Genomic DNA, 22,512 nt, shown 5'->3' on the forward strand with positions numbered 1-22,512 from the left:
CTTCCCCACCTAGAATATCGCTGCTGGGTGCTGTCAATCGGGTTCCAGGGCACAGTGACTCCTTGTGTGAACCAAACAAACTCTGGTCCTGCACCCTCCTCCCACCCATTGCTATGCTTCAGCTATGAAGTAACTGAACATATCATGACTTGGATGGGACACATCTTAGTCCTCAAGGTGACATCATTGCTTTCTGACACTTGAAAGAGGCCTTGCGCAGCAACTAGATCTACAATGTGCTCTTTGATTTGTTCAGGGTCACCAGTGAGTCAGAATCGACTCGATGGCAGTATTTTTGGTTCTGGTTCACTTCCATGGGTCCAAGTAAGAGGAAATCCTTACAATTTCAATATTTTCTTCTTTTTTATCATGATATTGTTTATTGTGAGAATTTTTATTTTCTTTATTATTGTGGTACAATCCATAGTAAAAGCTGTAGTCTTTTGCCTTCAACAGTGCTTCATGCCTGCTTCATGTTCAGTAACTTTGTGTCATCTGCATGTTGTAGGTTTTAATGAGATTTCTTTCAATTCTGTATTTTTCTTCATGGAGTCCAGCTTCATATAGTTCAGCTATTAATTATTCAGGATACAACTGAATACATATGGTAAATGGATACAACACGGACACACTTTTCTGATTTTAAACCATGCAGTATTTCCTTCCATCCAATTTTATAACCCTTACCTTCAAGTCAGTCAGTCACTAGATTTTCATTGAAGTTTCTTATATTTCCTTTTAAAGGATCATTGGATCACTTTTACCAAGAATCCTTTGGACCTTATAGTTTTCTTTTTTTAAAATTAATAAATATTTTTATTGGGGCTCATACAACTCTTATCACAATCCCTACATACATCAATTGAGCAAAGCTCCCTTATACATGTTGCCCTCGTCATTCTTCCTTTTTTTTTCTTTTTTTACATTTTATTAGGGACTCACACAACTCTTATCACAATCCATACATATACATACATCACTTGTATAAAGCACATCCATACATTCCCCGCCCACGGTTTTCTATTTGAAAGTTGCCTTGCCTCTCAATAAAAACTCTTTACTTTTCCTTTCAACCAGATTCTGCGTTTTTCCTCTCCAGATGAAGGTATTATTTTACAAATGAACTCGATTAATTTACACTCACATTGTCACTTTCCCAGGGATAACAGCTCCTCTTGCAAACAAGGGAACGGTAGGTGTTAGGACTAGGCATGAAACTATCATCTAACATCCACCGTACTAGCTACAACTTAAATAATACAAATTCATTATTCAAATCCCCACTATCTCATGTTAATAACCACTCTCTATTGATTAGTAAAAAAATACTAGGATTTCATTTAATAGGGTGAAGGAGATAACAGTAAATGAGAATTATTTTCAAAAACATAAGGTTTATCCTGTGTGTAGTTTGCTGTTGGAGATATCGCTTAAGTGTCTCCCTATCACACAGACAGGACTGTAGCTTTCTATAACATGAGTAAATAAGCATACTAAACTAACGAACGCTGCATCAAATGCCCCTCAGTCCCGAATAGCAAAGGACAAGACCTGGAAGCTGTTCTCTGTGCAATAACTGGGGCTCATGTGGAAGAGGGTTTGTTTCTTAACAAACGAGCAATCACATTTTTGCAAAATTCTCCTTATTGCCTCGTGACTCGAACTTAAAAGTTTAGAATTGAAAACAGGGAAAACTATGTTTGAAAGATTTTAAATTTCTGGAATCCATGGCACCAGATTCCATGTCTTCCCACAGTTAAAGGCCTAGTAAATTAACATCTTCAATGAATTCTTAAATGTGTATTGTGTGCAAAGAGACATAAAATGAACACAAAAGCTTTATTGTAAATGCTCACATTAAAATACTTTTTGGGGTTATGTTTTAGTAATAAGGATGAAACCAATTCTTGAAAGACAAGAGGGAAAATTACTGAGAGGTAAATTCAGTTTCTGTTTACCGTGTATCATGTCTGCATAATTAAGCTCTGAGTTTTCCCAGACAAAATCGCAGGTTTAAGAAGTCATCACCAGTAGCACGCTTTGTTGAAAATCTCTGCAACACTGAGGAGCTGGCTTCTGTGTGCATGGAACTGCTCCTTCAGGGCAGCTGCTAACAGATACCTTTCCCATGAATGGGGAGCATAGCGTGGCCCTTGCACTAGAACACGGGGACTTGATAGTGCAGCAATTAAGTGCTCAGCTGCTATTCAAAAGTTTGAATTCAGCAGTCCCTCCTCCACAACAGTCATCCACAGCCTTGGAGACCTCATAGGGCAGTTCTGCTCTGGCCTATAGAATCGGGATGACTGGATGGGGAAGGCTTGGACCCTGTTGTTTCCTATCCTGGAAAAGAAAAACCAAGGGATCTGTCACTTCATTGCCTTTCCCCGGATGCCTATTTTCTCTCTGCTTGCCAGCTTCTTCTGTACCTACTGTCTAATTTAAGAGAATGCAAAGGTGGGTTAGCTAGATCATTTTGGCTATATTCACATCCATAGGCTCAAAGTTAAAACAAAGGTTAAGCAAAAACAAGTCTTAAAATAGACTTTTCTCTTGCAAAGTAAATATATTCATTCACACCACAAAATTGGTACCCCGAATCAGAAGATACTTGTTCGCTATCATAGATGGTATATAATAAAGTTTACATATCAGAATTTAATCTATTTTACCATTAATTATTAACCTATGTAGTTCCTACACACTATAATTCAAGACTGACTGAGGTCAATCTTGAACACAGTCAAGTAGGTTTACAAACTAAATTATTTACATAGTATCTTGTTAAAAAAAACAACAAAAGCAACCTTCTGATTTTGAGCATAAAAACAGGGTACAACTACCCCTTTGATTTTCAGAGACGGCCGCTCCTTACAGAAGTAGAAAGTCCTGTCTTTCTCAAACAGAGCAGTTAGTGGCTTTGAGCAGCCGATCTTGCTGATCCCAGTCCAACTTGTAAGCACTATGCCACCAGGGCTCCTTTAGAGGGTAAGTAAAATTGTCATGAAAAGAATGTTCTACATCAAGATTTTCCAAAGTGAGACTATTAACAATGTAGGTGACACATGGGCATTTCTGTTAGTATGCTTATTTTGATATGTATTTGAAAAATATAATTTGCATTAAAAATTAAGATAGACTTTTAAAAAAATTATCTCATTTTATTGGGGGGCTTGTACAACTCTTATTGCAATCCTTATATACATCCATTGCATCAATCACATTTGTACATTTGTTGCCCCATCATTCGCAAAACATTTGCTTTCCACTTGGGCCCTTGGATCAGCTCATTTTTTCTCCTCCCTCCCTGCACCCCCCTACCTCATGAACCCTTGATATTTATAAATTATTATTATTTTATCATATCTTACACAGCCCGACATCTCCCATCACTCACTTTACTGTTTGTTGTCCATCCCTCAGAGAGGAGGTTATGTGTAGATTCTTGTAATCGGTCCCCCCTTTCTACCCCACCTTCCCTCCACTCTCCTGGTATTGTCACTCTCACCACTGGTCCTGAGGGGTTATCCCTTGTATTTCCAGTTCCTATCTGCTCCACTCTACATCCCCTGGTATAACCAGGTTTGTAAGGCAGACTGTGGATCATGATAGTGCGTGTGTGTGCAAGCATTTAAGAACTAGAGGAAAGTTGTGTTCCATCGATGCTACACTGCACCCTGAGAGACTCATCCCCTCCCCAGGCCTCTCTGCAAAGGATGTGCAGTTGCCTACAGATGGGCCTTGGGTCTCCAACCCACACTCCCCCTCATTCACGGTGATATGATTTTTTGTTCTTTGGTGCTTATGCCTGGTCCCTTAGACCCCTCGTGATCGCACAGGCTGGTGTGCTTCTTCCATGTGGACTTTGTTGCTTCTGGGCTAGATGGCCGCTTGTTTACCTTCAAGCCTTTAAGACCCCAGACTCTATATCTCTCTATAGCTGAGCACCATCAGCCTTCTTCACAACAATTGACTTTTAAACATCTTAATTGGGTGTAATGGAAAGATGGGTATATACATTTGAGAAAACTCATCAAGCTGCACAATTAGGATCTATACCTTTCACTTTGTTTTAATTTTACTTCAATAAAGAATTTAAAGTAAAAAAAGGTAATAATTACAAGAAAACTATGGTAAGTAACAGTATAGACAATGGCAATAATCATGAGGGAACACCTGAATAATTCATGTTTGGGTAACACTAACCTATAGAGAGGGTGAATGACGCCCATGGAGTAGAAGCCAAAAGGAAACTAAATGAGTTTTAAAGTTTAGTTGTGACTCTTCCCAGAGGGTCCTTCCTTTGCTTGCTATTCTTTTTTGAGACTTTTTTTCTGCCTGAGGCTAGAAGGCAGTAGTAAGACTCTATTGCAGTATTTATCTTTGGAAAAATGCATTCAAAGTTAAATGAATGAAATGAGTTTCCGTAGATGAATTCCATATTAATAGCAAACTTAGCAATTAACACAAACACCCAGATATCTAGTTATAAAGTGCAAGCAACTTATCTTGTTAATTGGTAAAGGAGCTTTCCCTGCTGGTTATGAATAATTTTTGTAATAATTTTTTGGGAGAACATATTTTCCATCGGAAAAAATAGGAGCCTAAATATCTTAAGCATGAATGTATACATTTTTAAAATCTTCATTAATTTTGTCTTTCAAAATGGTATAAGTTAAATTCTTGATATTAATAAAAATAAAATGTTGGGGAAGAAAGTAAACACACATATGCACATGTGAATACACATGGAACATCTGTATATAAGTCAAAAAAGCTGGAAAATAACAGCTTTTTTGAAAAAGCAGTTCTTTCCTACTAATAGCTATATTTACAGTAGCCTTAACTAGAAATAGTAAAAACCTACACTGAAAAAGAAAAAACAAAGGAAGGTGAATAAATAGTTGTTTCCAGATGGATATAATTGATGATTATATACACGTAAATTCTTCTTAAATTAATGCATAGCTTTTCTACATTGTCAATCTTAATCTTAACTGACTATTTCTTGTTATTTGATTAAATAATTCTAAAATTCATCTGAAATATTAAATATTCAAAAGTATAAACCAACATTTGCAAAATTAATGATCAGTGATCACACATTAAAAAATTTAAAACTAAACAATAATTAGAGCATTTATGAACTTATTTGATACCAGATACTTGAATTGAGAAATAGATGTTTTGACATGCTAAATGGCATGTATATTATAAAGAATCTCACAGAAAACAGCAAAGAAGAGCAGGATTATTGATTAGTGACTACGTGGATAACCAGTTAGGCAGTTGGGTTACATTTTTGTTTATATACCAGTCCATCCTCATACCACATACAAAAATAAATATATACTCCTATACACTTACATTTGTGAAGTGTTTTCTGTGTGTTTTAAGCACCTTTGCTATATGGTTAACATACACTGCCAGAGAAATATTATATATAAGGAAATAGAGAGCTCAATGCATTGAGAAGCCAACTTTAGGTCACATTCAACACTCTAACTTAGGAAATGCTTGCTTTTACCCATTCTACTGCGAAATTCTCCTTGAAGGAATCTTTACTACTATAGTGGGTTATGTGTCCGGTTGCTCACCGCAGGGTTGGCTGTTCTAGCTTGCCTGCTACTGAAAGGGAAAGTGATGGAGCTGTCTGCTCCAGTAAGAATTTGCTAAGAATCAGCACCAGTGTTGGTGGATAAGTGGGGAAGAGCAACCTCACATCAGAAAGGATACTAAACAACAATTTTAGGGAACCTAAGGGAATAAGTACTATGATGACCGTAGACCAGTGGCTCTCAACATTCCTAATGCTGCGACCCTTTAATACAGCTCCTCATGTTGTGGCAACCCCCACAATCATAGCATTATTTTGTTGCTACTTCATAACTGTAAATTTGCTACTGTTATGAATTAGGCAACCCCTGTGAAAGGGTGGTTAGACCCCCAAACAGGTGGTGACCCACAGGTTGAGAACCGCTGCCTTAGACACCGGCCTAACAGGGTACACCAGAAAGACTCAGTGTGGAAGCCCGACTGAACTTACTACCTCACAACTACCCAAACCCTTGGACCTCTCCCTGGTGGGAGAAGAAGCAAAAGATGGCCACCACAAGACTTTGGAAATGGTGGTCATTGGACCTTGGGTTGGACCCCTGATGTCCAATGAAAGGAGACCCAGAACCACCAGATATTTAGTACCTCAATGCTCTCCTTGTGTTATTATGAGAGGTTTTAATCTGATAGGCAAAAATCTGTTCTTGCAAGAAATAAGACAGCTAAATTTCCCCTAGCACCAACTCCCATGTTCAATGTAAACAGAGTTCAATCAATTAAGAAATCAAAGAACAAAAAATCATATCATTGTAAATGTGGGTGAGTGTAGAGTGGAGACTCAAAGTCCATCGGTAGGCAATTGGACACCCCCTTACTGAAGGGTTGTGGGGAGATGAGCCAGTCAGGGTGCAGGATAGCAACGATGAGATATATAATTTTTCTCTAATTCTTCCTCCCCCCACTATCATGATCCCAATTCTACCTTACAAATCCGGCTAGACCAGAGGATGTAAATTGGTACAGATAGCAACTGGAAACACAGGGAATCGAGGACAGGTGACCTCTTTAGGAGCGTGGTGATGCCTAGAGGGTGGAGGGAATGTGGGGGTAGAAATGGGGAACCGATTACAAGAATCTACGTATGGCCTCCTCCCTGGGGGATGGACAGCAGAGAAGAGGGCGGGGGGAGACGTCGGACAGTGTAACATATGACAAAATAATAATAATTTATGAATTATGAAGGGTTCATGAGGGAGGAGGGAGTGGGGAGGGAGGGGGAAATTAAGAGCCTATATTAAGGGCACAAGTAGAAGGTAAATGTTTTGAGAACGATGATGGCAACAAATGTACAAATGTGCTTGACACAATGGATGTATGCATGGTTGGGACAAGAATTGTATGAGCTACCAATAACATGATTTAAAAAAAGAAATCAATCTGTCCAAAGCAACAACTCATAGTCTGCAGCTCGCAGATGGAGTGCACTCACATGAACTCTCTGTCTTGACATAAGCTTAAATTCTGTATCATCGGATAAATGACTGATGTAACCAATGCCAACACCTTGTATTCTAGGGGGATGATTGACAACATTTTTCTTTCTTGTGTTTTTGCTTTGTTTTTGTTTTCTTTTCTTGTTAGGTCTCCCAGTTTAAGAAGCACAGCAGTGGGTGCATAAAGACATAACTAAGGCAATGGCTTACTAGGAAGGAGGGAGGGGCAAAAGGAAGGGGAATTAGGGAACAATCAACGAATGTGGGAGCAGACAGAGAACATTAGAACTGATTGTGATGATGTATGTACAACTCTTTTAAAAATTGATTTAACTATGGAAGTGTATGATATGAGGATATTACATCAAGAAAACCACGGAAAAAGCAAACTTTACCACAGGTGACAGAGGAAGAGTTTTTGCTTAGGGGGCACTGAACTTATTTTAATGTTGGTGGAACAATTTGGAGAGGGATATCAAAACAACACAAAGTATAATCAATGACACTGAATTATACATGTAGAAGTTGAATTATAGAATGCTCTGTGTGTATATTTTTGCCAAAATTGAAAAAAATTACACTAGTAACAATGAAGAAGAAAATGGTCTCAAATTGTCGTAAAAAAGGTACAACTCTTCTTGATATGATGGAACTATTGAATTGTATGACATGTGGATGAAGTGCCCAAAAAATTGTTAAAAAAATAAATAAGAAGCCCCCTAAGGACATTTACATTTTCTCCATTAGGGTAGCTATGCGTCTGAATTGACTTAATGGCAGTGGGCTTGCTTTCTGTTTATTGTAGTTAAGCACAGATGTATGTTTCTTGACATCCATAATACATTCTGTGAAACAGGATGCTGTATGATTTGGAATTATGAACACCATATTATGTTTAGCATACACGCCTAAATCTGCAGCAGTAACATTCGCTGATTTTCTTCTCTTATGTACTGCACCATCATGCACCTGGCAATGTAATCACTTTGCGCACAAGAGGCATGAGATATACATGCTGCATGCATGAATTTGTTGTGCTGACTACCTCTGGTTAGGTCTCATTCTCTGGTAGAAATTTCTGCACTTGTTTATAATCTTGAAGATGAGAATATACACTTCCTGAAGAGTAACAGTCTCAGAGACCCATAGAGGCAGTTCTATCTACCCTGTCCTAAAGGGTTGCTGTGTCAGCATTGACTCAATGGCCATGAGGGTTTCCCCACTCAAAATATATTATAACCCTGGTGTTGAAGTGGTTATGTGTTGGCCTCTGATCTGCATGATTGGCGATTCAAAATGATGAACAGCTCCCTGGGAGAGAGACTAGGCTTTCTACTCCCACAATAGTTATCATGTCGGAAATCCACAGTGGGTTTGCTAGGAGTTCGGTAGTGAGTATAACCTAATGGAACCACGAGAGTATATGTTGTCATATATTGTGTAAACACTTTATGCAGCACATGACTATACTGAAGTAAAATTCAAAACTAAAAAATGTGCATATAACCACATAAAAATATTTAACTTCCATATTTCCAGGGAAAAAGTGCACAAATGAGCAATACAGTGGAAAATATATGCAAAAAATAGAACAGTGGAAGAAATATGTTTGCTACTAGTTATGGTGAAGCGAGTTGCGTGGAATGGTTCTTTTAGCCATGCCATTGCACCTCTTACCAAATGACTGGGTGGTTGAACCATATAAATAGGGTGTGGGAAACACCAGCAGAGGGAATTGTTCTGTTTTGCCATTGCACTGGGAATGTAAGTGTGCACCATCTCAGCAGAAGTAGAGAGGAAGCTAAAACAAGAAAAAGTAATGTTTTGTTCCAGATTTTTGCTCCCACTCTATATCTGAGCACTGTGCTCATGTGAAAACCATATATGGACAAAAAAGGCGTTGTTTCACCAGAACAAGGGAATGACCTTGTGGTTTAAAACTGGGGGAGGTGTCACAGGATTGTGCCATTTCACCAGACCTATTCAATCTGTATGCTAATCAAATCATCTAAAAAAAAACTGGACTGTAGGAACAAGAGCCCCGCAGAAGGATTAGAGGCAGGCTTACTAACAACCTGTAATATGCAGATGAAACAATCTTGCTTACTGAAAGTGATTAGGACTTGAACTACCTGCTAATGAAAGTCAAAGATGTTAGTGTTCGGTATGAATTCCAACTCCATGTAACGAAAGCAAAACTCTTACAACCTGACCAACAAGCAACAACATCATGTTAAAGGAGAGAGGATGGAAGGTGTTCAAGGATTTCATTTTACTTGGATCCACAGTTAATGCTCATGTAAAGCGCAGTCAAGAAGTAACATGATGAGTTGCATAAGGCAAATCCTTACAGTACAAAACTGCTTTAAAATGTTAAAAAGCAAAGGTATCATTTTGAGGACTAAGTGCATCTAACCCATGTCATGGTATTTTGAAAAGCCTCATATGCTTGTAGAAGTTGGATTGTCCCTGGATAAGGCCTTGATAGTTGGCAGATTGTCAGTGAAAAAGAGGAAGTCCCTTGCTGAAATGGATTGACAAAGTGGCTGCAACAATGAGCTGAAAAAATAAGCAGTGTTTTGTTCTGTCATACGTAGAGTTGCTATGAGTTGGCACTACCACCACCAATAACCTTAATAGGTAAAATGAACACTCAGTCTCCAATTAAGCTATCATTCCAAGATTTTTACAGGCTCTAAGGAAAACGAATTAGAACACGGAAGCAGCATTTTCTAAGCAAAAATGGCCTCCTTTGGAAGCCGATGAATGCTCCTGTCTGCTCCCTCTCCTTTCCAAGGTTCTGCAGTGAAAGCAACATTTGCAAAAATGTTTTGAACTTTAAAGTACTATACAAATTAAGGTTATTTTTTAAGTAGAATTATGCTCCTTTATATGCATCAACGCTGAAGTGTTTTAAACATCATTTTATGGGAGGCTCTTACAGTTCTTATACAGCAATTGTGTCAAGGATATTTGTATATATATTGCCATCATCATTTCTAAAACATGTTCTTTCTACCTGAGCCCTCGGTATAAGCTCCTCTTTTTTCCCCTCCTTCCCTTACCCTCATAAATACATGATCAATTATATATTGCTATTATTTCGTATCTTATACTGTCCGTTGTCTCCCTTCACCCACATATCTGTTATTCATCCCCTTTGGGAGGGAGGGGGGCTGTATAGCCAACCTTGTGATGGGTTCCCCCTTTCTTCCCCTTCCACTTCCCCAACCACTCCTTAACCCTCATGATATCGCTACTCCCACTACTGTTCTTGAGGCATTTATCTGCCCTGAATTCCATGTGTTGAGAACGCTTATCTGTGCCAATGTGTGCTCTCCAGCCTCGTCAGATTTGTAAGGTAGGACTGGAGCATGGTGGCGGAGAGGAGGTAACATTCAGGAACTGGAGGAGCGATGAGTGTCTCGTTGGTGCTATACCGCAGCACTTCGGTTGAATTGTTCTTTCCTCACAACCCTTCTGTGGGGGGATGTCCAACTGTCTACAGATGGGCTTTACGTCTCCACTCCAACCCCCCCTTGTTTGCATTGATATGATTGTTTATTTTGGATCAAATTAAAAGTTTTTCAAAAATCAATTGAAATACTAAAGTAATGTTGAAAAAAAGAAAAACTATTCAAGAAAATTATGGCATTGTGTGTCATCAGAACTGGATTCCTACTCTGGCTCTGACATTAGTTAGTCACTACTAGTCACTAGGACAATTTCTTTGTAAGAATAAAGAGAATTGTGGAAATGCCCATTTCCGATAGCTACAATAAGGGTCAAATGAAGTGGTCTGCCAGTATTCCTCAATTCTGAGTTGGTGACTTTTTAATAAAAAACACTTGGAAATATTTCTTTCCTTCTAGAAGCGACTCTTTGATAACTATCTGCACCCCAGTATTTATGCCATGAGTATGAATCGATGTGATGACAATGAGTTTCCCTGCCCCTTCTTTTAACAAACAAAACCTACACTTCCCACCTCCCCCTTGCTACTGGATATGGCTATGTAACTGAATCTAGCCAATGGGATGGGAAGGAAGTGATGTGTGCAACATCAAGTTCATGTTTTGGTTTCATTAACCCTTCAGCTAAGGGTTTTACTCATCTACTTTACTTTTTTCTGTTTGCCAGAATGTGAATGGATAGTGCAATCAATCTCTGACCACTACAGATGATGACCACTTTCCAGGTTTGGGAAAATGAAATAGAAGGAACATAGGAGCTTGGATATTCTGATGGGAAGAAGGCTTCTACTCAATATGAACCAATGGCCTAGCTTTGGACACATATATGGCAAAGTGATAAAAATTCCACCTCATGTGACTCAGAGTCATTTGGAATCTCTTTGTCATAACAATGCAGGCTATGCCTTAATTCATACATCTGGCTACATCCATATTTAAAAATGTTTAAACTGTAATAAAAACAGAATATATATTAACAAAATTAAAGTATAATCCATATGTACACACTTGAGAAAAACTGTATTTTAAGACATAATCAAGAAGATAAATGCTCAAAATTAAAAAATAAAGAGAGAATTAGTTATCTCTAATAAGACTGGGTACAAATGAAATGACATGATCAAAGGATCTATAGAATAAATGAAGAGGAAACATAATGGTAGATACAAGGATAGAAATTACTTTTAGGCTAAGTAATAACAGATCAGACTTATTATTATATTGTAAGAAAGAAAATAAATTAGTTTAGTTTAAATTGGAGTAGGGATAATATAAAAATAAATTATATGTCTCTATGAGTATAAAATATTAGAATCACTATGTTCTCCAAAAGAATTAGCCAAATAATTTCCTGATGGAGCCCTGATGGTGTAGTGGTTACTTGTTGGGCTGTGATCCACATGGTTGGCAGTTCAAAACCATCAGCAGCTCCCCAGGAGAAAGGCTGAGTTTTCTACTCGCATAAATAGTTACAATCTCAGAAACCCACAGGGGGTAACTATGAATCAGCATTGACTCCAAGGCAGTGAGTTTGAGTTTTGGGGGTGGGTGGGTTTGAATATGCTATAACAGGGAATGAACAGTGTATCACAGAACCGTATATCTTTTTTTGAAATCCTACAGCATACTTTAAAAGATCTTTACCTCAACTGTCACTATATAAAGAAGACTAGGCGATAAATTAGAACAAAATAAACAATATTATAGGATGCAATAAGGAATTTTATGGTAGATCTCTGGACAAAACTAGAGTAAGACTGGAGAACAATAAGCTAAATAATTTCAAAATATGCTTTTAAAGCAAAACTTTCTATTTATTAAGTGAAACCATTTTCAAATATAAATTATAGTAACATGAAATATTTTTAAATAATTTAAAAAATTCAATGTTACCAATGTATTTAATTTGTCTCTATTTAGTAATATTTGGCCTATGAGTGTTAAAAGGCACCTTAAATCTCCCTGTTACTTATTTACAAATGTGTTTCATGGTCTCTTAGTAACTGTACTTCTACTGTGAAAGCATTTTCAGTTAACTATCTTGTTGGGTGCTGTCTTAGTTACCCACTGTTACTATAACAAAAATATCTCAAGTGGATGGCTTTACCAAGCACAAATTTACTTCCTTATGCTTTAGGAGGCTAGAAGTCTGAAATTAGAATGCTAGCTCGAGGGTAGTGGGCAATACCCTGGTGTGGTGCTGAAACGATGCAGAAGGACTTCACACACAGACTGCTTACACTTTTTCCTGCATTATGGGCTGTAGTACTAATGTGTATACTTTCCAGGAAGGCACTGAGTAAATCTTTCTTTCTGGAAAGGTAGCAGCAGTCCAGATAAGTTTGGGCACCTACGCTCTAGAAAGACACTGACAAACTGCGGCTCCGGATCCACTTATGGCTCTTTCGGTGCAAACGTGTGCCTCTGAAGTAAAAATGATATGTTTAGAGGATGCTGTTCAGATGATAGTGATTTCATTTGTTTGTAAAATATATTTATGGCTCTTGAATAATTTTAAATTGTTGTGAGGGACAGGATTGGCTATTCTGTCTCAAAAGTATGCCGACCTTGGTCGAAGGCCTTTTCTCTGTGAGCTCAGAAGGAAGCTCTTCTCTGAGCTGCTTCTCCTGAGCAATTTTCACCAGCTGGGCATTTCTCTTTCCCCATCTTTGCTTCTTTGCACTTCTTGTTGAGTCTCATTTAAGTCTCAATAAAGATTACTTCAGATACACCCTCTCAAAAACGTCACTGCCATCAAGTCAGAATCAATGCTGTCTCATAGTGACCTGCTGGGGGTTCCTGAGACTATAACTATTTGTGGAAGTAGAAAGCCCAGTCACTCTCCCAGGGCGCTCCTGGGGGTTTCACATTGTAGACAATGAAGATTTCATCCCAATGTGTAATTACTATACAACCAGGAGTCCTCTAGATACACCCTACACAATCCTATTTAACATAACCCATCCCTGTATGAGAGTATAACCACATACATAGAAGGTAGGGTTTACAATGCTCATTCTGTGGGGACACAATTCAATCCACAGCATTCCACTATTTGGACCCCCAAAATCCATGCCCTTAGCACTTACAAAGCTCATTCACTCCAATACATAATCCCTAAAATTTCCAATCAAATCCAAGTCCAAAATCTTATCTTTGGAAACAACCTAAACCAAAATAGGGTGCAAATTTAGGCATATTCCATCCTCAGGAAAAATTCCTTTTCACTTGTGAACCTGTGAAATCTAGAACATAAGTTAGCTCTTTTGAAAATACAAATGTGAAACAGGTATCAGGCACACATTTCTATTACAAATGGGAGAAAGAAGAAGAAGAAGAAGGAGGAGGAGGAGGAGGAGGAGGAGAGTGAACAGGCAATAAGCAAGTCCAAAATTCAGAGAACAATTTGTATTATTTCTCAAGCTTTGAAAATAATCTTCTGTTCGCTGAGACAGTCTGGGTAATGGTCTCATCCTTCAGAATGGGTGCTGGCCTTGCCCTCTGAATTCTAGATGATGAGCTTCAGCCAGGGGCTTCAGATACACTTTCAATGCCTACTGAAATCAAAACTCATTTCCCGCAGCTTTGGGACATCCATTCTCCTACTACATCTGAGTGGTGACTTCATCCTCTTGGCCCCAACATGCCCCATTCTTCTGCCCCTTTGGCATGACAGCCCCATTCCTTTAGCTTTGGCTGACCACTGCATCACTTCTAGCACACATTTTATGCAGTCTCACAGCCCGGAAGCAAGCTGGTGAAGATCCAACTCTTTGAAACATACAAGCCCCACCCGTTGAGATCCAAGAGATGCTGGCCCCATCCTCTAAAACTGAGAAAGGCCCTGCTGCCTATGGTCTTTGCAATAGTGGTGCTGAACAATGAGCTTTCCCAGGGATGACTTTTTTCTTTTCTTGGAAGGAATAGATGTAGCTCTTTGGTCCATCCTGTTTCTGTCTCTAGAATTCCAAGAGGTAGACAGTGTCTTCCCCTTTTGTTCTTTCTTTGACCTCTACGGTTTGAGCTGAGGAATTTCCTGCTGTGGTAGCTGGTTAGAGCCTTATGTCACAAGTTTAATCTCTTTAACCAAAAACTGTGTAACCACATTATTGGTGAACATGTCTTGACATGAGTCTTGCAGCTGTACAACCAAATTTTCCAAATATTTAAGTTGTTTTTATTTTGCACAATTCATTTTTTCCTGTAATTTAAAAATTTTAAATATTATATTGTACTATAGAGGAAAGTTTGGGACTGCCCTATTCACTGGTAAGACACTGCTTTAAATACATAGTAGCACACATCTTTTACATTTTGCTTTAGACTTTTATTGGTAGAATTTAGTCTTTTATAATTGGTAGAAACAACTTGGCCATTCTCAATTTCTAGAAGGAAACTTTTTTGGCTACAATTTTTTGTTTTAGAGACACTTTCTCCCCAGCAGTTTTATTGGCATATTAATTCACACATCATACAATTCAATTTTTCAATCACATAAAGAAGAGCTGTACAATCATCATCACAATCAGATTTAGAACATTTTCTTTAATCTTGTACTCATTGTTATTGGCTCCTCATTTCCCCAGCCATTATGCCAAGGGATTATTAATCCATTTAGTATCATTTATTTTTAAGTCCATGTGTTCTCTCACATTTTAATATGTGCATCAAGGAGAAATCACTTGGACCCTTTACAATATTACTCAGACATTTCATCAGTCAGATATATAAGTTCATCACCAGTCATTTCTACCTTCCACCAAACATTTGAACATAATTCAGAGAAGGGTCTTGCTGCTGAATACATAGCATCACCCTTTCCCCATTGTCCAATTACACAATCATTATTTTCTTTAAAGCCTCATCAAAATCACATGTAATTTCTACATTTCCAGCAACATTCTATTATGGGATCCATATGTATTTTCTAAGATGATAGAGACTTTCTTCATAGCTCTTTTTCTTTATTACTTTTTACTGACCTTTCACCAGAATTGCCTATGAAGCCTATAATTCTACCAACCATTTCTTCAAGATAATCTTGGTGTCATGAATTGAATTGTATAACCTGCAAACTATGAATCAACTTGACTGGGCCATGATTCTCAGTGCTTCACCCATTATGTAATGATATGACTTGGCAGTTATAGAAGGCCATCATTTTCCCCAGAATGTGATCTTCTGTAATCCAGCAATAAGTTCTAAGGGGATTTGGGTGGTATGTAACGCCTTTACCTAGATCACAGCTCTGAACACATGCAAGAGGAGTGTCATTTCAGTATGATGTACATATTATTTTATCTTACAAGTAACACAAAGAGCAAGAACTAAGCAGGGAAACAAGGGCCACTAAGCACGATAGAGAGAGAAGGGTGAGGAAGAGAGTGCATCCTCAGACCCAGTGTCCCTATCCTTATAACTTGTAGTCTCAAGGAGAAATTGCACATAAAAATATGCCCAGAGAATATGAGTCAAGAGCTGATGAAAAGAGAACTTGCCCCAGGACCACCAGAGAAAGTCTTCCCCTAGAGTCGGTACCCTCAATGTAGACGTGTAGCTTCCACTGTATGACAGAATAAATTCAATTTCTCCCAGTGGCAGAGGATAGGGGTCTGAATTCAGGGACTCACTAGGGGAAGGCTCTTTCCGTTGGCTCGGGAGGAAACTCTCTTTTGGGGGATCTTCACCGGGTTGGCATCTCTCCTTTTACTCACTTACTTTGGTGCTTAACCCCATCACACTGCTTCTCCTGCTTGCCTGTTTAACCCCTTGAATATCTCAAAATAGATGGTCTCAAGATACACCCTACAAAATCGTGCCTCATTAAGATAGCAAGACAACCCATTCCCAAAAGTGATTGTAGCCACAAGTAGAGAAATAGGATTTACAATATGTTTTGGGTGGGACTCAATGTAATCCATAGCAGATGGGTTACAATATGTTAGAAGAGAATAAGTAAATTATTTAGTAAGTTTAAGAACAAGTGTTTATTCCAGTTTAGCTACCTTCTCTATAACAGGCCTTTGCAATTCTGTAGATTTTTGCCAAAATTTTATTTTAGTAACGTTTTATATGAAATAATTTTACAATTATATGTATAGTTTTTTGAATCCAGGAAAACATTTAAGAAGCATGCTGAATGTGTACAATTATTATAGTTCTGCTCCATGTATTGAGAAATCACCCAAACTATTTCCCAATAAAATGCTCTGTACTTCCCAAATTTACCATAACCAAAATGCATCCATAAGTTTCTAAATTGTTTCCTTGGGCAATGTCTCTTAAACTATCTGAGGTAAAGGAATATTCCTTCATATGGTGGGTTATTAACCACTAGGTCAACAGTTTGAGACTACCAGCCACTCCTTGGGAGGAAGTGAGGCCTTCTATTTCTGTAAACATTTACAGTCTTGGAAACCCATTGGGGCAGTTCTACTATGTCCTTTAGGGTCCCTATGAGTTAGAATTAACTTGATGGCAGTGAGGTCTTGGTTTGAAAATAAAAATGAGTTACTGGAACAATAAGATTAGCTAAAGAGCAAAGGCACAAAATACATGATTCAGTATGTTGTTATTAGATTCAACAAATAACAATTACTCTGCCAAATCACAGTAATCCCACTGCCATTAATCCCAATTCACAATGACCCTATAAGGCAGAATCGAACTGTCCCACAGGGTTTCTGAGGCTGTAAGTCTTTATGAGAGCGGAAAGTGAGTGGTACATTCCAGATGCTGATCTTGTGGCTGTAAGCTCCAGGTGTAACCATCTATGTTACCAGGGCTCCTTCAAAACACTACAGAAGTTCATAGTTACTCTCAATTGTAAAGTCACCTTTTCCTCTGGTCCCTGGACCACACTATGAATGGCATGCTAATAACCTAGTTATTTTGGGTTTGTTTCAACATGGGTAAAAATTAAACAAAATGTTGATATGTTAGCCATCATCTTATTCATTTTTTGGTAAATATCTTTTAGCAGAGTATGAAATAGACAATTTCATTCAAACGCACTATCCCGAACTACTTCACATATTCTTGTCCAGATCTCCAGACCTACACCAGTCCTATTTCCTTTCTTTTATATAGGGCAACCTTGTACTCGTTGATATTGAATTACTTCAGGCAAAGGAATATTGACATGATTTAGCCACCTCAAAGTCCAGATTCCTTTGACAAGTAGAAGAGCAAAAGGATGAAACAAAGTCTGATTTCAAAAGTGCCCACAAGACGCACCTATTCAGACTACATGAAGCCTGCTCACCCACTGTCTGCTCACGTATAAGTCTACACCCAACATCATTTTCTGTTCCACCTGACTGCATTCAACATTCCTGGGACTACCCTGCCCCTTCACCAACTCCAAACACAGAAACTCCCACTATCAGCTTTCCTTTCAATCACAAGTCTTTTTCTTGAGACATCAATATATTACATGTCCAGAAGGATTTCTTTTAAGCATCCATTCTTTCTCTATTTCATTAGTGTCCTGTAGGAACATTGTCACTTAAGGAGAATGCCAAGGTTCACCCGGTCTCAGTTATATTTTAGACAGTTGGTAAAGTTAAGAACCTCTCTCTGAATGGAATATATAGAATGATTTAAAAACATCTTTTAAAATGCTATTGACTGTGCAAGTTTTCCTTAAAAAAAATATAGGTAAAAAAAATTAGTTCAAATGGCTGCTGTTGCTCTTTACAGCAGAGTACACATACAGTAATATGGTTTAGAATAAAATATAGTAACATTAAATAACATATAACAACATTACATATAAAATATCTCTATATGACAGTATATAGGAGAAAAACAGGAGTCACTCGGTAGCACAAAGGCTCCCTGGTGGTGGTATGGGTTACCTGCTGAGCTGCTAGCCAAAGACCAGCCATTTGAGCCCACCAGGACTTCTGTAGGAAAAAGATGAGGCTTCTGTTCTCCTAAAGATTATGAACATTGGAAGCCTACGTGTTTAGTTCTACTCTTGTGAGGTCGCTTTGAGTCAAATCGACGTGATGGCAGTGAGTTTGGCTGTGTGAGTTTGGCTAGCACAGCTACTAGCCTGAAGGTTGGAACTCATAATTCACCTAGAAGTTCCTTGGAAGTCAGGCCCGGTGATCTACTCTGCACACATAGGGTTGCTACGAGTTAGAATTAATTCTATGATAATTAGCAACAACACTGGGCACTGCAATTTAAATAAAAGTAATTGTTCACTCAACTTAATTTTCTATTATTCTAATTTCTTGTGAATCTATCATACAATTAAGTATTCATAAACATTATATTCAAGTGTAAACCTAAGAAAGAAAACATATATTCGAGTAAGAATATTTAGAAGAAAAAGATTGATTATTTTGACTCAACTAGCACATACCGGGCAGCATAGTGATTAAGTGTTGGGCTGCATTCCTCAAGGCCCACAGTTCAAAACCACCAAGCACTCCACGGAGAGAAAGACTGGCTTTCACTCCCGCCTAATCTAAGAAACTCCCAGGCGCAATTCTGACCTATGCTCCAGGGTCGCTATGAGTCAGCATCAAATGGATGGCAGTGAGTTGTTTTTTTTTCCCCTTTGCTTTTGTTTTACAGCACCATGCTTTTAAAATAAAATAGCAAAAATATGCCCTGAGAGTGGTAGTGAGGGATTGACTGGTTAGTACATATCACTGGCCCCCAAATATAGTACATGTCATTGCTTTTAAATATTAATTTTCCTTTTTAAAACATTAATTAAATGCATCTGAAATGTATATATTTTATATAATAAAATATGATCTTACCCTTTTCTTGGCCACCACAGCAACTTTGGTACCTGCTTTGGATGTATCTGCAACAAATAAAATATGGCTGCTTGGACTCAGTACTTAAAAGCAAGGTTGTACTACCAGGCTTTCCTACCTTCTCATACTGTGTTAGCAATCTTTATTCCAGTGCTCCCTTTGATTGAAATTGAGAAATAACCTCAATTTTCTAGAGTTGAGGAGAGTGATGAAATCTTTAAATAGTATCAGAAATTTGTATGCTTACTTGACAAACCTCCTCCTGTAATTTGATGGATTTGTAAGGCATTTAGAACTAGCACCTAGCTTAGGACATGGAAACTGTGCCCATTGCATTATGCAAATTCCATATATATTTAAGAACTATTCTAGACTAGAATGTTCCTCAAACCAAGGATCACATCTTATATGCAGTAGGTATGAAATAGTTTTTATAATTTATAGATGTAAATGGAGTTTTTCATTAAAAATCTTAAACTTGCATGAATCTGAAATATTTTTTTGTGAACAAGCTAATATAATCCATTATGTAAAATACACAGGACATCTATTGGCATAAACTGTTATATTAGATAGAAAGCAATATATATACAAAGCAATATATATGTTCTCTGAGATTCAGTTTCCTTATTGATAAAGCATAAGTAATAATACTCTATTGGTATATTGTGAGATTTAAATAAAATAATTGATGGAAAACTCCTAAAACAATGCCAATTAAAGGGAATCAATAAACATTCGCTTCAACTTTTAGCTGGCAAAAAAGTATCTTAGGTTATGTCTGTATATATGCATGTGTTTATATTTTAACCCTTCGAATATGAAGAGAAACAGTTACAGTGATCATTTATTTCACTGTTATATCATCATTTAAGTGATTACATAATGATTTCCTTTAAATAATCACTCTAGTCATTTTAACCTAGTTGTGAAAAATTGGTGAGTAATGATAAAATAGCAAAATATTGCAAGATACAGGAAAAAACCTAAGATCTCATTATATAGCTAAGACTTATTTAAAAATGTAGTGGAATTTTATAAGAAGGAATAGGTATGTTGTAACTCAAAAATAAATAAAGTTATCTTTATTGTATTAAAGACCTCTAATAAATATAAAAGTTATGAAGTATCAATTTGTAAAATAGTTAAATTGCACGAAAAAAACCCTCAAAACTACAATTAGATATAGTGAATCCTAAAAGATTCACAATGAAAATTCACGGTTTCTCTTCAAACCCTAGCTTATTCTTATGTGCAATTTCCTTTATGGAGATGAGCTACTAACAAAACATCTACAGTGTTGTTCAAGGCACTTTGTATGTTCATAAGCTTCAGACCCTTCCTTCTCCTAAGGCAATAGGAGGGCCATACAGCAACTCTGATTTGCAAATGGCAAAGAGAAATTTGATACAATGCTTAAAAGATTACAATCACTAAAAATAACAGTGGGTTTGTGTTGAATCTCGGCAACATGACTGTTACAGAGCTGAATTTTCCATAGCGAGAAAATGTATTTTCCTCCCTCTGGAGTCTCTTATATTCAGGGACTCTCATCAAAGTGAAAGCACTGAAAGGGAAACATCGATTTGAATAAAGACTTCATAAGACTGGCTTCACTCCTCTTTGGAGTTGTATGCAAGTCCTTTTATTTTGAAAATTACAAGGAGGATCTGCAGGTAGTAATTGAAAATTTTCTCAAAAGAGTTGAGGCCTCATGATCCAAAAGAGATGTTAAAAGATTTATTATTTACAACCATATTAGAGAGGAATAAAATAGGAATAAAATATAGTGGTTTCTCTCCTTTACATAATGTTCCATAAAGTTTGTCTAGTCATAGCCTCTAAAAAGAGATGTCAATACATGCTCTTTCAATGTGACAGTTCAGAGCAGTTTCTCATAAAAGTACAGTTAGGAACATCCATTCTGAAATGTCTAACATGTAAGAAAATATTGTCCTTACAAATAATAAAGCTAGCGTATAAAGGGACTAGGTAAATAACACCCTAATGTTCGCTTATGTGTAATGACTGCTCCTATCTGAAAAAAAGGAGCCAAAGTGATGCTGTCGGGTAAGCACTGACATGTTAACCAAAAGGTCAGTGGTTCAAACCCACTACCAATCCAAGGAAGCAAGATGAGGCTGTCTGCTCCCCCAAAGACCTACCGCCTCAGAAACCCTACATTGAGGCACTCTCAGTCAGACCGGCTTGATGGCAGTGGGTCTAGTTTTTCTTTTGGTTCATGTATCAAAGAGCATTCTAGGCTACTTAAAAGAATCACTTATTCAGAGTCATAGTTACTACCACAAAAAGTACAGGGCAACTAAGTAAAGTGGATACTAGTTTGAAATTTGAGGAAATATGACCAAGTTTATACAAGGGAGCTTCAAAAAGTTTGCAGAAAAGTGGAATTGAAAGATAGTGGAATTTTTTCATGGACTTTTAAAGTCCCTTCACATTTACCGTTGAGATTTCAATATGAAATAGTCTTATCAAATATGATTGTGTGCCCATTTCTGCAGGGTAGGAAGTTTATGCACCGGAATATTAGCAGTGCTAATATTATCACTGCTGCTAATATTATCAGTGCCACTATTATCAACTGTTGAGTAAAGAAATCTCAGAGTTGCTAGAATTAAACAAATGGTTTGTCTCTGAGCTTCTCACCTTTCAGACGTTGGAATAAATGGGTAAATATCTCAAAATGCTACTTTAGAATACATACAGTAAGGACTTAAATTTTGTACCCAAGTCCACCCTGGACGAAGGAAACAAAAGCTTCAGAGAAGAAACTTTTTTCCAAGGCTCTGACCTATGTGAGCCATAGTTCATTTACCTTGAGACCAGAACTAGAACCTTTCAGGCTACCACTACTATCCTGACTAAGTCCACAAGAGGAGGTCCTTGCAGAATAAAAGAAAAACCTGGAAAACAACCCACATTCTTACTAAGTCTAGAAGTACTGGACCAGTTGAGATTGGAGGATGGGGTAGTACTAGAAACAGAACCACCAGTTTGCAATTAAAGAGAATGCTAACACCTTGTGAAAAAGGTCACCAGTGTAACTAAGCAATTTGTATAGAAAGTGGGTGTCAATGGGACCTAATTTTCTATGTAAACTTTAATGAGAACATAACAAATATAAATATATATACATATATGTATTTAAATCCACTCCGGAAGTTACACAGACATAAGGATTAAATTGTT

General features: G+C 37.6%; 1 protein-coding gene across 2 annotated transcripts in view; it reads right to left on the reverse strand.

The window, feature by feature from the left end:
- Window positions 1–22,512, reverse strand: part of ZCWPW2 (zinc finger CW-type and PWWP domain containing 2) — a 149,775-nt gene that overhangs the window by 34,377 nt on the left and 92,886 nt on the right. For both annotated transcript variants that reach the window (XM_075548940.1, XM_075548941.1), the window contains one exon: window positions 19,303–19,349. In XM_075548940.1, coding sequence (XP_075405055.1) covers window positions 19,303–19,349 — 47 coding nt within the window. The remainder of the gene's footprint in view (window positions 1–19,302; window positions 19,350–22,512) is intronic.

This window comes from Tenrec ecaudatus, chromosome 4 (genome assembly GCF_050624435.1).
Source record: "Tenrec ecaudatus isolate mTenEca1 chromosome 4, mTenEca1.hap1, whole genome shotgun sequence".
Classification (NCBI taxonomy): domain Eukaryota; kingdom Metazoa; phylum Chordata; class Mammalia; order Afrosoricida; family Tenrecidae; genus Tenrec; species Tenrec ecaudatus.